Source organism: Chanodichthys erythropterus, chromosome 1 (genome assembly GCF_024489055.1).
Source record: "Chanodichthys erythropterus isolate Z2021 chromosome 1, ASM2448905v1, whole genome shotgun sequence".
Classification (NCBI taxonomy): domain Eukaryota; kingdom Metazoa; phylum Chordata; class Actinopteri; order Cypriniformes; family Xenocyprididae; genus Chanodichthys; species Chanodichthys erythropterus.
The window spans coordinates 30,332,152-30,345,769 of record NC_090221.1 but is presented as its reverse complement, the minus strand read 5'-3'; the positions used below and the strand labels follow the sequence as shown (position 1 = coordinate 30,345,769).

The 13,618-nt window shown below is 34.4% G+C and overlaps 1 protein-coding gene across 1 annotated transcript in view; it reads left to right on the top strand.

Annotated features, from left to right (window-relative positions):
- Positions 1–7,080: 7,080 nt before the first annotated feature.
- The window catches only part of aff2 (AF4/FMR2 family, member 2), a 251,205-nt gene continuing 244,667 nt past the window's right edge, over positions 7,081–13,618 (top strand). The window contains exon 1 of the mRNA XM_067382897.1: positions 7,081–7,219. Coding sequence (XP_067238998.1) covers positions 7,167–7,219 — 53 coding nt within the window. The 5' untranslated portion in view covers positions 7,081–7,166. The remainder of the gene's footprint in view (positions 7,220–13,618) is intronic.

Here is a 13,618-nt window from a genome sequence, read left to right as displayed (position 1 = left end):
GGCAGAGACAGCCCTTGCGAAAAAATTATGTGCACTCATTTGTAATGAATGTGAAATTGTAGATTGTAGTGCACTTTCTTAAAAGTGTGTGTATATATATATATATATATATATATATATATACACACACATACATATACACAGGTGCTGGTCATATAATTAGAATATCGTGAAAAAGTTCATTTTTTTATTGTAAACTATTCATTAAAAAATGAAACTGTTATTTATTCTAGATTCCCTACATGAAAAGTAAAACATTTCAAAAGTTTTTTTTTTTTTTTTTTTTTTTTAATTTGTTGATTAGAGCGTACAGCTCATGAAAGTCCAAAATCCAGTATCTCAAAATATTAGAATATTTACATTTGTTTTTCATTAAATGACCATCCCTACTTCCGGGTATCTCTTGTTCTTTGAAACCACACTAATGCTGTGTTCACACCAGACGCGACTTGCGCGAATAAATCACGCTATTCGCGCGTAGTTGGACGCTTGAACATTTTGAGTTTACTCGCTTCATTCGCGCGTGACATTCGCTTCATTCGCGCTTGAAAATCCCTTCACAACAGACGCGAATTCGCGTTATGAGAGCTCTCCCGCTCCTTTATGTGTCCCAGACTCTCCCACTGCTTTCTGCACACTTCCTCTGAATAAACACAACTTGTCAGTGGGGAAATAATTGTAAATTCAGCTCAATTGCTCAATTGCTCAATTGGTCGTCTTTAGTTGGCTTGTAGTCTTAATATGTATATATATATATATATATATATATATATATATATATATATATATATATATATATATATATAGCTCAAATTGAGTAAAGACCGTTTTTTACAACTTATCAGATTGTCCGACCTCCTCACTCACTTTCTTTCAAACACAATCCTTTTTATTTCTGTTTCTATAAATGTATGAAGATGTACAGCGACGATGATTTTGTCCTCCATTGTTGTTTCGAATTTCTGCCTCAGCTCGCTACGTCACGTCACTACTAGAGCAAGCTCCTGATTGGTTAACGCGGCGCGAAAATTCGCCAAAGTTCAGATTTTTCCACTTGCGCGATTCACGCGAATCGCTCAATTTGCGCCGCGTCATTCGCGCCGCAGGATGTCAATTCGCGTCTTTGCATTGACTTAACCAGCCTGGTCTCATTGTTAATACGTAGTTATTAATACGTAATTTTAAAAGACACAAAACGTACATATTTGTACGTTTTGAATGGTGCTAAAACGTACAAATACTGACGTAATTATGGCACCAAAACGTAAACATACTTACGTTTTTACTGCGAATAAAACGTAAAATATTTACGAATCTTTCATGTCATAAAAATATATGTATAAAATATATATAAATGTTCCCTTTTTAACATTTTTAGATGAATGTAATATCCCTAAACCCCACCCCACCCCACCCAGAACCTAAACCTACCCATTTTATACATAATGTTAAAAGAATAAATCATAATGGACAGAAATGTGTAGGAAAATGACAATTTTAGTAAAAATATGACATTAAAACGATATTTTGAGCCACTTATCCTACACCTACCCCTAAACCTACCCATAACAATTTCTTAAAACTACATACTGTTAATAAATGAAAAACAGACAAACAAGCGTAACGTTAATCACAATCATTTATTTTTTGCAAATATGTCAAAAGTGGTACCAAAAGTTCAAATGATGATGAGTTCCAGTCACAGTCCTCTCTGGCTGTAACGTAATAGTTTTTATAGGGTACAGAGCAGAATATAATTTATTAATCCGTGAAATTATGAATCTGTCTTCTCTCCGTGAAGGCGCGCACTCATTTCAAATGTCAATCCACTGAAACACGGCAAATCGCAATCTGCGACGAAGCAGGTGAGAACCAATGAGCGTTCGATATCAGTGCCGTAAACCATGTCGTAACGCTTCTCGAGGGTGGCGCAGGCGCACTGGCGCTATTTTTTAAATTTGAATCATAACGTGCGCAGGCTTTGACTGTGACGGTCGCTGTTGCTGAGAATGAAGGTGAAGATCGACAGATAAAGGGCTGAATTTGAATCTGTTCCTCGCAAACATATGGATTCTAAAGATATGGAGTACAGCAAACAAATAAAATGGGTGTGATTTGTTAATTTATGTTGTGCTTTGGTGTATCTTATGGTTGTATTGTCAGTCACTGCATAGGAAAAAAATCGCACAGCAAAATATTACAAAACGATTATAGAAATGTTATTCATTTTAAGGTTTCAAAGTGTAGTCTCGTTTAACATTATGTAACGTTAATGACAATTGAACACAACATATTTGAATCATTAAAGCCACGATTTTAATATTAATACATGGTAATTCATATACATTCACACTTTACGTTAGATGTTTTACGTTTTTTAAGCTGATACGTAAGTATTTGTACGCTATAAATACGTCAATGTTGTACGTTTTTGTGTGTATGAAAACGTTAGTAAATGTACGTGTGGTAGAACCACACTTCACGTAAAAATACACACATATTCTCATGAGATCACGTTGGACTTAACATGTAAATCACTCGCGCTTACCGCTTCATTCGTGTCCGGTGTGAACGCACCATAATAGGGAAGACTGCTGACTTGGCAATGGTCCAGGAGACAATCACCCTCCACAAAGAGAGTAAGTCACAGAAGGTCATTACTGAATGGGGTGGCTGTTTACAGAGTGATGTATCAAAGCAAATTAAATGCAAAGTTGACTAGAAGGAAGAAATGGGTAGGCAAAGGTGCACAAACAACAGGGATGACCACAAGCTTGAGAATACTGTCAAGTAAAGCCGATTCAAACACTTGGGAGAGCTTCACAATGAGTCAAATGAAGCCGGAGTCAGCGCATCAAGAGTCACCACACTCAGACATCTTCAGGAAAAGGACTACCAAGCCACTTCTGAAACAGAAACAACGTCAGAAGCATCTTACCTGGGCTAAGGATAAAAACAACTGGACAGTGAACAGTGGTCAAGTCCTCTTTTCAGATAAAAGTAAATTTTGCATTTCATGTTGAAATCATGGTCCAGAGTCTGAAGGAAGACTGGAGAGGCACAGAATCCAAGCTGCTTGAAGTCTAGTGTGAAGTTTCTGAAGTCAGTAATGATTTGGGGGGGCTGTGACGTCTGCTGGTGTTGGTCCATTGTGTTTTATCAAGTGCAAAGTCAAGGCAGCCATCTTCCAGGAGATTTTGGAGCACTTTATGCTTCCATCTGCTGCCAAGCTTTATGGAGATGCTGATTTCCTTTTCCAGCAGGACTTTAGCACTTGCCCACAGTGCAAAAACCACTTCCAAGTGGTTTGTTGACCATGATATTACTGTACTTTATTGGCCAGCCAACATGCTTGACCTGAATCTATGGGATATTTTCAAGAGAAAGATGAGAAACAGTCGATCCAACAATATACAGATGATCTGAAGGCTCAGTAGTGCCTCAGCAGTGCCACAGGCTGATCACTTCCATGCCACACTAATTTGCTGTAATATGTGCTGCCGACCAAGTATTGAGTGTACAAATGAACGTACTTTTAAAGAACTTGAACTTTTCTGTTTTGAAAATCCATTTTTTGATTGATCTTAGGAAATATTCTAATATTTCGGGATATTGGATTTTGGACTTTAATGAGCTGTATGCTCTAATCATCAAAATAAAAAATAAAAAAACAACAACTTTTGAAATGTTTTAATTTACATGTAGGGAATCTAGAATATATGAAAGTTTCATTTTTAAAACTAATTTAAAATAAAAAAAATTACTTTTTGATGATATTCTAATTATATGACCAGCACCTGTATACATTATATATATATATATATATATATATATATATATATATATATATATATATATATATATATATATATATATATATACTAAAACAGTACAGCTCGGAACATGCAAATAAAATGCTACTTAAGTTAACTTAAATAAAGTACACTTTCATGTATGTTTTTTACATACTTAGGTACAGTTTTAAAAAGTGCACACTGTGATGTCAAATTAATTAAAAGTTTTACTTTAAAGTAAACTTTAAATCATTGTTTTAAGAATCTTTTCCGTGCTTAAAAATACACTTATTTTGCTGTGTTGATCAACATACTAAAACACATGTAAAGTACTTTGTTATATTTTTAACTGTATGTTATTTTTATTACACCCTTCCCAAACCGCCTATCCTGCATATTTCAAAAGTATTAAATTTTAACTCCATTACAAATTTGGAATTACAAATACCTTTAAATAGAGTAGTCAACATTTGAAGTGGATCAAAGAAGTTAATCAAAGAACTAAGTTGTCCTAAGATGAAGGTTTTAGAACAACTCTGATGAAAGGGTTTGATGCACTTCAAATATTTACTACTATAGTTTAACATAATGCTCGTCAGTACATTTGGCACACTTTAACCATATTTCAAAGACAATATAAGTAATTATGAAATGACAGTACAGTTCAGCATGTTACATTTAATATAATTGCAATCAACATGCAATTAAGTGTGTATATTATTTTAAAATATAGTATTTCTGTAATACGTACTTTTTAAAAGTTTTTCACAAGGGCATACATATAAGTAAACAACTTGAGATCAATGTTAAGTGCCTGAGTTATTGTTAAAAGGTAATGCATCAACAGTGTAAACTCTAAAGGAACCAGGACTAAATGTATCATTTTCTTTTTTTGGTCCAGACCAAAAGAACCAAGAGAGCTGAACTATAAGTATGTGGACACACCCTCAATGTAATTTCTTGTTATTTGGACATTTCATCTTAGAATTGTGATGAGAAGGGCCTGCAAAGAGAGTGGGTGCTCAGAGGCTTCACAGAACCATAATCCGTCCTTGCTCTAAAGCTCCATTTCACCTGAAAAGCTTCAACCTGTTCACTCACACACTAGCCTAGATCCTGAAATAGCCTCTCAAACCGCACTATTGCACTTCTTGTTCTGCTACGATAAGCTTCAGAGTTGTTACTCTGAGGGTCACTTATATGCATTCATCTGAGGTTAACATGCAATGTTATTGAGTTCAGAAGAGATGACCTCATGAAGAGATGTTTAATAGCTTGTTGGAATTTATTGAAGTAATATTATGATTGCAAAAAAAAAAAAAAAAAAAAATGAATACAAGATACAGGTTTACTCAGCTTTTTGACAGACACAGAAATATATATTACATTTATTTACGTTGAGCAAAAGGGAGAGATGGCCTGACTCATCTTTTCCACTTTTATCACACTGCTAGTAAAGAGCGCTAAGGGCATAAACTGTAAGGGCATAAACTGTATTGTATCAGTGTGAGCTATTGTTAGACACAGTGGCATCTTCTCTGTGCTGCCTGACCATTGTGAAATCCATCAGCAAAGCATTCATTCGTATAACATCCGGAAAGCCATTCTGCCTCAGAAATTTATTTCTCCTCTCCCACTGTGTTATTTCAAGGTAAGATTAATATCACTTCCATGTCTCTGCAATGAATTTTGAGAGGGCATCCCTGGGCGAAGTATGCAAAAAGTCACATTTGTTGTAGCAATGTGCCGCATGGAACATGATCACCATATGGTTCTCGCCAAATCATCATAATGTCGACAACAAGCATATGTGGGCCTGTCTTGTGGTTTGTTTTCTGAAAAAAATTTAAAAAAATAAAACTTGCTCTTTATTACTTGTGCTGAACATTTGTATTGAGGAGTAATGCAAAGAGGCATATTCATGACAGCCCCCCCCCCCCTCCTCTTTCTTTTTTTTTTTTTCTGTGTAATGTTTCTATTGTGTTATCAGGGATATATGAATATATTTGCCAAGCAGCTTTGCTCACATTTCTCTTATACTGCTGCCTTCAGAAGTGCACATGCTTACTGTTGCAACTCTTATTCTTTGATTACAGCTGCAATAAACTTGATTTGTTTGAAGTTCTTATTTATTTATTTATTTATTTTCTGACAAACATCAGCATTTGAATATCATGCTGATGTTATATTATACTCACATAAAAAATTATATGTTTGGAAATTCTTTATTTCTTATAATAATTGTAAATCAACTTTATATCATGAGGTCATCATGCTGGATAATTCTTATAGACAAATATAGTTTGACAATGAATATAAGTTACTTAGGTTACAATTTCATTGGTACTTAGTGACTTTAGGATTCCTTAATTATTATTAATGCCACATTGATATGAGGTTTATGAAGGCTAAAATTAGCAAAAATGGACAGTGTGTGAGCCCTTTACAATGTTAAAAGGAAAAGGTGACATAAGGTCATGGGATAGATTTAAAGTTTTTTTTTTTTTTTGTGCAAGTAATAATTAAAAAAAAATCTAACATTATGGATCATAAATTCAATATCTCTGTTGTTAGTGGAAGAACAGAAGATAATTATCCTTAACTGAATAGAACTGCTCACACTTACTTGTTCTGTTAAACTAAAAAGAGAAAACGATATGAATGATAACAACAACTGGAAAGTGAAAATTGGTTCAGAGCTCCAGAAAATCAGCAATGAGGTGGCAGTTACAGATTTGAAAAACAAAAAGGCGGGGAAAAAGGACCTTAAACTCTAAGGCAAAGAATCATTTCATCACATAAAGGGTTCTTCAAGATGATACGGTTCTAAATAGAACTGTTACTACATGTAAAGAACATTTAAAGAACATCTTTTTAAGGTTACTGTTGTTGCCGTCATTTTTATTGTGTTGATGTTGTTGTTTGCATTAAGATAAAACAACAGAGAATACATTTGGCTCAGGACAAGCTTTTTGCTATTTATAATTAGCCTACTGGAAAACACAAGAAAAAAATAGGCCTAACAGGCTAAATCATTAATTCCTATTAATTTTGATTGGCTACATTAAATGAATGCTAAATCAGTTTTGTTGAATGAATCAGTTTTAACTTGCATTATTAAAGCCTCTTGACCGTGTGTTCACAGGTGATGTACGCTGGACACAGGTGGAGCTCCTCTGGTTCAAAGTGTTGCGCCGGTCTTTTCAGAATGAGTGACCGCCTCCAGCGAGCCCTGACTCCGCCTTCCGCAGGGCTGCGTATCGCTGAGCGGAGAGAGGCAGCGGCAGTGCGAGCTGCGCCGCGCGTCAGTGAGGGAGACAGACAGAGTTCTTGCATATGAGGCCACCGGCACCTCACTGAAACATACAGACCATGGACCTATTCGAGTTTGACTTCTTCAGGGACTGGGAGCTGGAACAACAGTGGTACGTCTGCGGGCTTTATGTGTTTATGCTTATTCAGTTTGAATGAAATGTCTTTGTCATGCGCTCCGATCTGACGTGGTCACATTCCGAAATACGAGTGAAACCCATTATGACGCATGATAGCGGCTGTGTCTCAAACCCTAGTGAGCAACCTACCTTGACAGCGTTTTGGGGGCATCATAGACGCGTTCCGAACGCGCATTCGCAAAGCGCCTATGATGTCCAAAAACGCTGTCTTGGTAGGCAGCTCGCTAGTGCTGACTTCTGTTGTCTCCGGTGATGTGACTGCACTTGTGTTTACATAGATGGGTTCATAATTGGGACAAACTTTAATTACAGAAGCGCTGTATTGATTAATTGAGTGTTGATGCATTGAAACTACATAAAAGAAACAAATTGCAGCCTGTGCCACTTCTTCCCTTTACTTAATACTGAAATTTGCAGGTTTTTAGATCATAGATTATTATTTGATTAGATTATTATAGTCAAAAGTCCTATATAAGTCAAATAGTATATTATTGTTCATGTTTGAGTAATACAAATGTAATTACATATAAATCAAATGTTTTATGCATTATTTAAACACAATTGTTGAGTGTTTTAACTACTGTAATTTATTATATTTACATGGACACAGTTGTATGTAGTGTCACCATACAGCTATTTGCATTTATCGCTTATAAAAACAATCACTCATAAAATTCTCAGAGATATTCAACATGCATTCTTTTGTGCAGAAGTGCAAGAGAGCCTAGTAATGTGGCACGTTGGATTAATTTGTTTTTATCCATAACTTTATAATGCAAACAAAAGTATTTCATAGTAGTTTGGCATATTTAATAAACATTGTTAATGGGGGTAGTCAGCTATAGCGCCCTCACCTGGTTAGGGCTATATGTTATTAATGCCTTAATGCACTTTTATCCATCACAACAATATGATTCCAACATAATTCTTTGTCTGATTTTGTAACAATCTCTATATCCCCACCATGTGGCAGAGTACAGGAACCCGTGGAGTGCAGATATGAATCCATACAAAGCAATATAGCAGAGAAAATGAAAATACCTATAACAATAAAACCTCTTGATGTATTTGAGCATTTACCACTTGACCTACATTGACAAATTAACATGAACATATGTATGTTGGTTTGGTTAGATGCTTTTGTCTTTTTCCTTTGTTGAGCAGTTGCTTCACATTTTCAATACCTTACGGCTGTTTTACAGGTCTTTCTTTTGTTTTGTTTTTTACTCGCTGTCTTGCTCATAATGGGGGCTCATTGAGCTTTTATCAGCAGCAATGTGATTTGTAGAATATGGTTTTAAGTGGCAACATATTGTTAGGTGAGCAAATGTTTTTGCTACTATTTTTTTTAGGAAAATGATCCTGCTTTGTCCCTTTATGGTCATTTAGTTCTTTAATTGACTAGCATAAATGTTGCTTACATCTATGAAAATTTAAATGAGAATATAATCACCCAATAGAGTGATATTCAAATGCTCTAATATGTCAGTATTTTTGTCTATAGGGACTTATGAATCCTTCTTTGAATTCCCTTAAATGATGGCACAATGGCTTGTTGGCTTAAACCATCCATTGTCTCATAAGGAGTTTCAAATCACTTTATTTTCTCTATAGTCACTAAAATATATATAACAAAAGTTAAGGTTAAAGGTTATTTTTATAGGCACCGTGCTGATATTAAAACTATTCTCTCTCAGGAACAGCTACGGGCTAGTTGCTTATTACTTGTGTGGTGGTGGCAATTTTGTCTGTTGTTGCCACATTCATAACCCTGAGCTACCCATTAAGTCTGTGAATATTTATGAGGGTATTTAAAAAGCCATTTTTGTGTGATAAGTTTGCATGGTCTGGGTTTTAAAGGCAGTGGATCACTATTTTTTTTTTTTTTACTGCTGTACATAGACTGTCAACCAACCAAAAAGGCATTTGAAATGTAGATTTGGCTAAATACTTAGATGAATGATTGGTCTGTGTTTTTTGTAGTGATAAATCAATGTTTCAGAAGCAAGCATACAGTAATAATGCACTCATAATTCATTGTCTGTGTGTTTAATACTTGCCTATATCCCTGCATCCTTATCTGATGGCCCAGGGCTGTACTTCAGCAATCATATTGATTTGAATCTGATCTCCCATATGTTGGTTTGGGCTTCGACACGAGTTGGATGTAATCAAGTCAGATTAGGTTGTGAAAAATTCAGTGAGGTGCAAAATGAGTTCGATGGAGAGCAGTGACTTATTTGTAGACAAAGGTTAAGCATGGGAGCCACTGAGGCAGTGTGGACTGGGACATGCTTTTCCGTGCTGACACAGCCGTGACATGAATGGCTGCCACAATTATGTTGGCTCTTCATTTTAACAGAGTCAAATGGCTTTGAAGTGTGTTTTTCGAATATTTTATGAAAACAATTGCTCCTATCTCTGTGTGTGGTACAGTTTTTTCATTTGGTAAATCATTTTGTATTATGAGAGTCTGAGTTAAGTATTTGTCATAACCAATGCGTTTGGATTAGAGAACCGGAGCTATGGTTAATTAGACTTTATATGCCTATATTTTATAGGCTTGCACCTTTAGTGGTAATAGAAGACCTCGTAATTAGGTGCAGCCATTTATTGTTACTTTCTTTTCATTTGGCGGCACTTTATAGCCGCCTTGAGAGTAGCACCAGGAGGGATTATTCAATGACTCAGTTGTGCCTTTTTTTCCTGTTACTTGCCCTTTCTCAGCAGGGATTTCTGTCCCAATAACTCATTTTTATATCCCGGTGTTAAAATGTGCAAAGCCTTGTACTATTTCTGAATGATAAGTTAACTGAATTTCAGACTCCAAGGATTTGTTTTGTGTATAGAGAACGCAAGCATTACTTTTGCATTGTCAGTATCAATATTCAGAAAACGATTAAATGTTATTTTTTATGAACATTCTTACCAGGAGTTCACACTAAGCAAGTTGTTTATCACCATTTAAGCTGATGAAAGTTAAACTAGATTTGCATGTATTAAAGGAATTGCTTGCAAGGCAGTAAAACAAGAGGGCAACAGTTTATTCTACAGTGTCCTTGTTAAACATTACACGTACACTATAGTAATAACACTAAATTATGTATAATTACACAACTAACCCTAAACCAAACCCTAATCCTAACCTTAAAGGGATAGTTCATGCTAAAATGAAAATTAAGTCATCATTTACTCACACTGGTGTTGTTCTAATGCTGTATGCCCTTCATCATATATATATATATATATATATATATATATATATATATATATATATATATAATGTGTTAGTAATCATATATATATATATATATATATATATATATATATATATATATATATATATACAAATAATGTGATTTTTTTTAACAGTATTTTTATTGATTGAAATGAATTTTAATTACATAGCATACTATTACATTTAATTACATACTAATATTATGCATTATTATGCATTGTAAATTAAAAAATTACAGCATTTAAATGGAGGAATCTCCTTTTCCTATGTTCTCCTTGCTGTCATATAGTGTCTCTCTCAGTGAATATGACACAGATTTTACTAGTAAAATTTATATAATGAATAATATATGTGTCAAATAATGTTCCTAGTCTTTTCTTCATTTGGGGGAGACTACAATAATTTACTATGCGTTAAATGGAAATCAAATTAAATACAATATATTGTGTAACCAAAATACCAATAATGCCCAAAAGAAAAAGAAAAAACTTAGCATGTGACTTTTAATTATAAACAAGCCCGAAATACACCGGGACTCTTATTTTGAAATGTCTGATCCTTCAGATTCTTAAACCATATAAAACATTTTATATAAAGGCCATAAAGTAGACATTGCAATAATTCATCAACTTGAGTTCATCAGCAATCACTTGGCATAAATCTGCGTTTTTCATTGATTGAGAATCACTTTGAAGCAGCCTGAAGCGCTGTTGTGTGAGCCTGTAGAACACGCAACAGCGCCCCCCTTGTGACTTTGCAAAATGCAGCACCCGTGGGAATGTTAGCGGGAGTAAACAGTTCTGATACACACATAACGTGCAGGTAAGAAACGACTAGTTAATCGATCGTGGATGGTTTCATTATCTTGGGTGGATATAAAAGTATAAGAGGATAAAAATAATAAAATCAAAAATGTGTCTCCAAATATACTTGGGTGGCCGTTATTATACCTGGGCTATGTGTGGGAAGCACTGATATATATATATATATATATATATATATATATATATATATATATATATATATATATATATATATATATATATATATCCCGCTCGCACTCATCCATATAATGTCAGTGAATAACCACCAGCATCAGGCTTTTAAAAAATAATATTTTATGAATGCATTAGTATATCGTTATGAAACTCGGTATGGGTCATTGGCACCATGCTCAGAATGAGCCTAAAAAGTTTTGGGCCAGCACCCCCTAGCAGTAAAAAAACAAAAAAATATTTACATGCTTATAACATTGCTACGTTTCGCATTATGGTTTGTCCGATGTTGTGGTTTTGCATTTAAAAAAACTTTCACGAATATCTTAAACCGTTACTCTGATTGAGATAATATCACTCTAGAAAAATCAAAAACATAGCAGGTTGGCTATATGTTTATGGCCAAATATCAAAGTTTCGATTGTACGTGGCAAAAAAAAAAAAAATGCAATCAAAATTGGATGATAATTTTTTATGTGCTTATAAATATAAATGTCTTTAAGTCTTAAACGAAATGAAATATTTTCACCAAATTTCACATGCTTATCTATGAGTGCACTCTGAGGACACACAAAAAAGCAGTGGGACTGTGCCACTTGGTGGCGCTATAATTGAACAAAACATGAAATTGGCTCTAACTACAGTACTGTTGGTTTGATTGACATCAAATTTGAAATGCAGTGCATTTGTCTCAGTTGCTATCTTCGTTCATTATGAAATTGGTGTACCTTGAAAAACGTGGCCATCATTTAATTGCAAAATGACAAAAAAGATCAAAAGCTGCAATTGTTTTGCAAATTGATACCAAACTCTCTGGGTGTCATTGTTATGCCAGACTGACAATAACACATCAGTTTGGTAATTTATTGCATTTATGTTTTTCTTTCAACCATTTTGTCTAAAATTATGTTTAAAATGTCTAAAATTGATCATTTTACAGTTGGTAAATGCCATGTTTGTTATGCTCCTCATTTTGCCTGTTGTACTTGGCCCCAATAATTGCCTCTCGCAGCTATATTCTTCCATTGTTTTTCTACGTAAACACATACTAGAAGGACATGTTTGACCATAGCGCTCCCGTCTTTTGCAGCATCTTGCGAATGACACAACATTTTTTTTTCCCATTCCACTGCCCACGTCTCGCACTTTTCAAGGCAAAAGCGTGTTCTGTCTGACCCGTCCCTTAAGTGTATAATTACACTGAAACAAGGACACCCTAAAATAAAGTGTAGTAAGTAAGATGAGATAAATCACAATTTAGTGTGCAAATATATGTAATAAAGAAGACCAGTCAGCACCTAGAATGTAAATATTACTGTGACATCATCAGTCGTTGCTGAACATTCTAGTTGTGTCCCAAATGATGTACTATATGCACTATGTACTCTGCCATCTAGTCAGTATATTAATTTTATAAAGCTCTCCCACATCAGAGCCTGATAGCTTCCTCTAGATGACTGCATGCAGCGTCCAACATTCCTCACTTAATTTTCTGTGAATCATCAGGATAGTTAAAATGCATTTCTTCTTATTCTTTTTGGAAATTTAGTGTTAACACGCTACACACACTATAAGATATGGTGTGTATAAGTATGCTAATTTGGATGCACTTTCTGTCAATAATGGGTAATAATAAACTACAAACTACAAAAGAGTTTGTATGCAGAAATAACCACATACATTTAATGAATAGTTAGGAGTTTTTAGAATAAACTTTAACCAGAAATATGAGATACTGTATATCAGTTCCTACAAGATAAACACTGACAAATCTTTGACACTTTCCATAGCTGACAAAACTACATGGATAAAATGAATCCTGTCTGCAAGTGTAACATTAAAATAAAAATCATAATTTTTACAAATAAATATTTATTTTGTACTTTACATAATTTAGGTAGCTCACTTAAGATAGACTTTGTAGCAAAAAATAAAAGTTTTTTATAGTTATATATATATATGTTGAACTTATTGTCTTGAGTAATCTAGACTTAAGATGTGTTAAGATACTGTATAAGTTGAATTTATTGAAATTGTTTGTTGCTGGAATTGGATGATGCAGTGAATCCTTTTCACACACTTTCTAAATGTTGGCTGAATTCTCAAAACCAGTGAAATTCAATACAAACTATGAGAAAA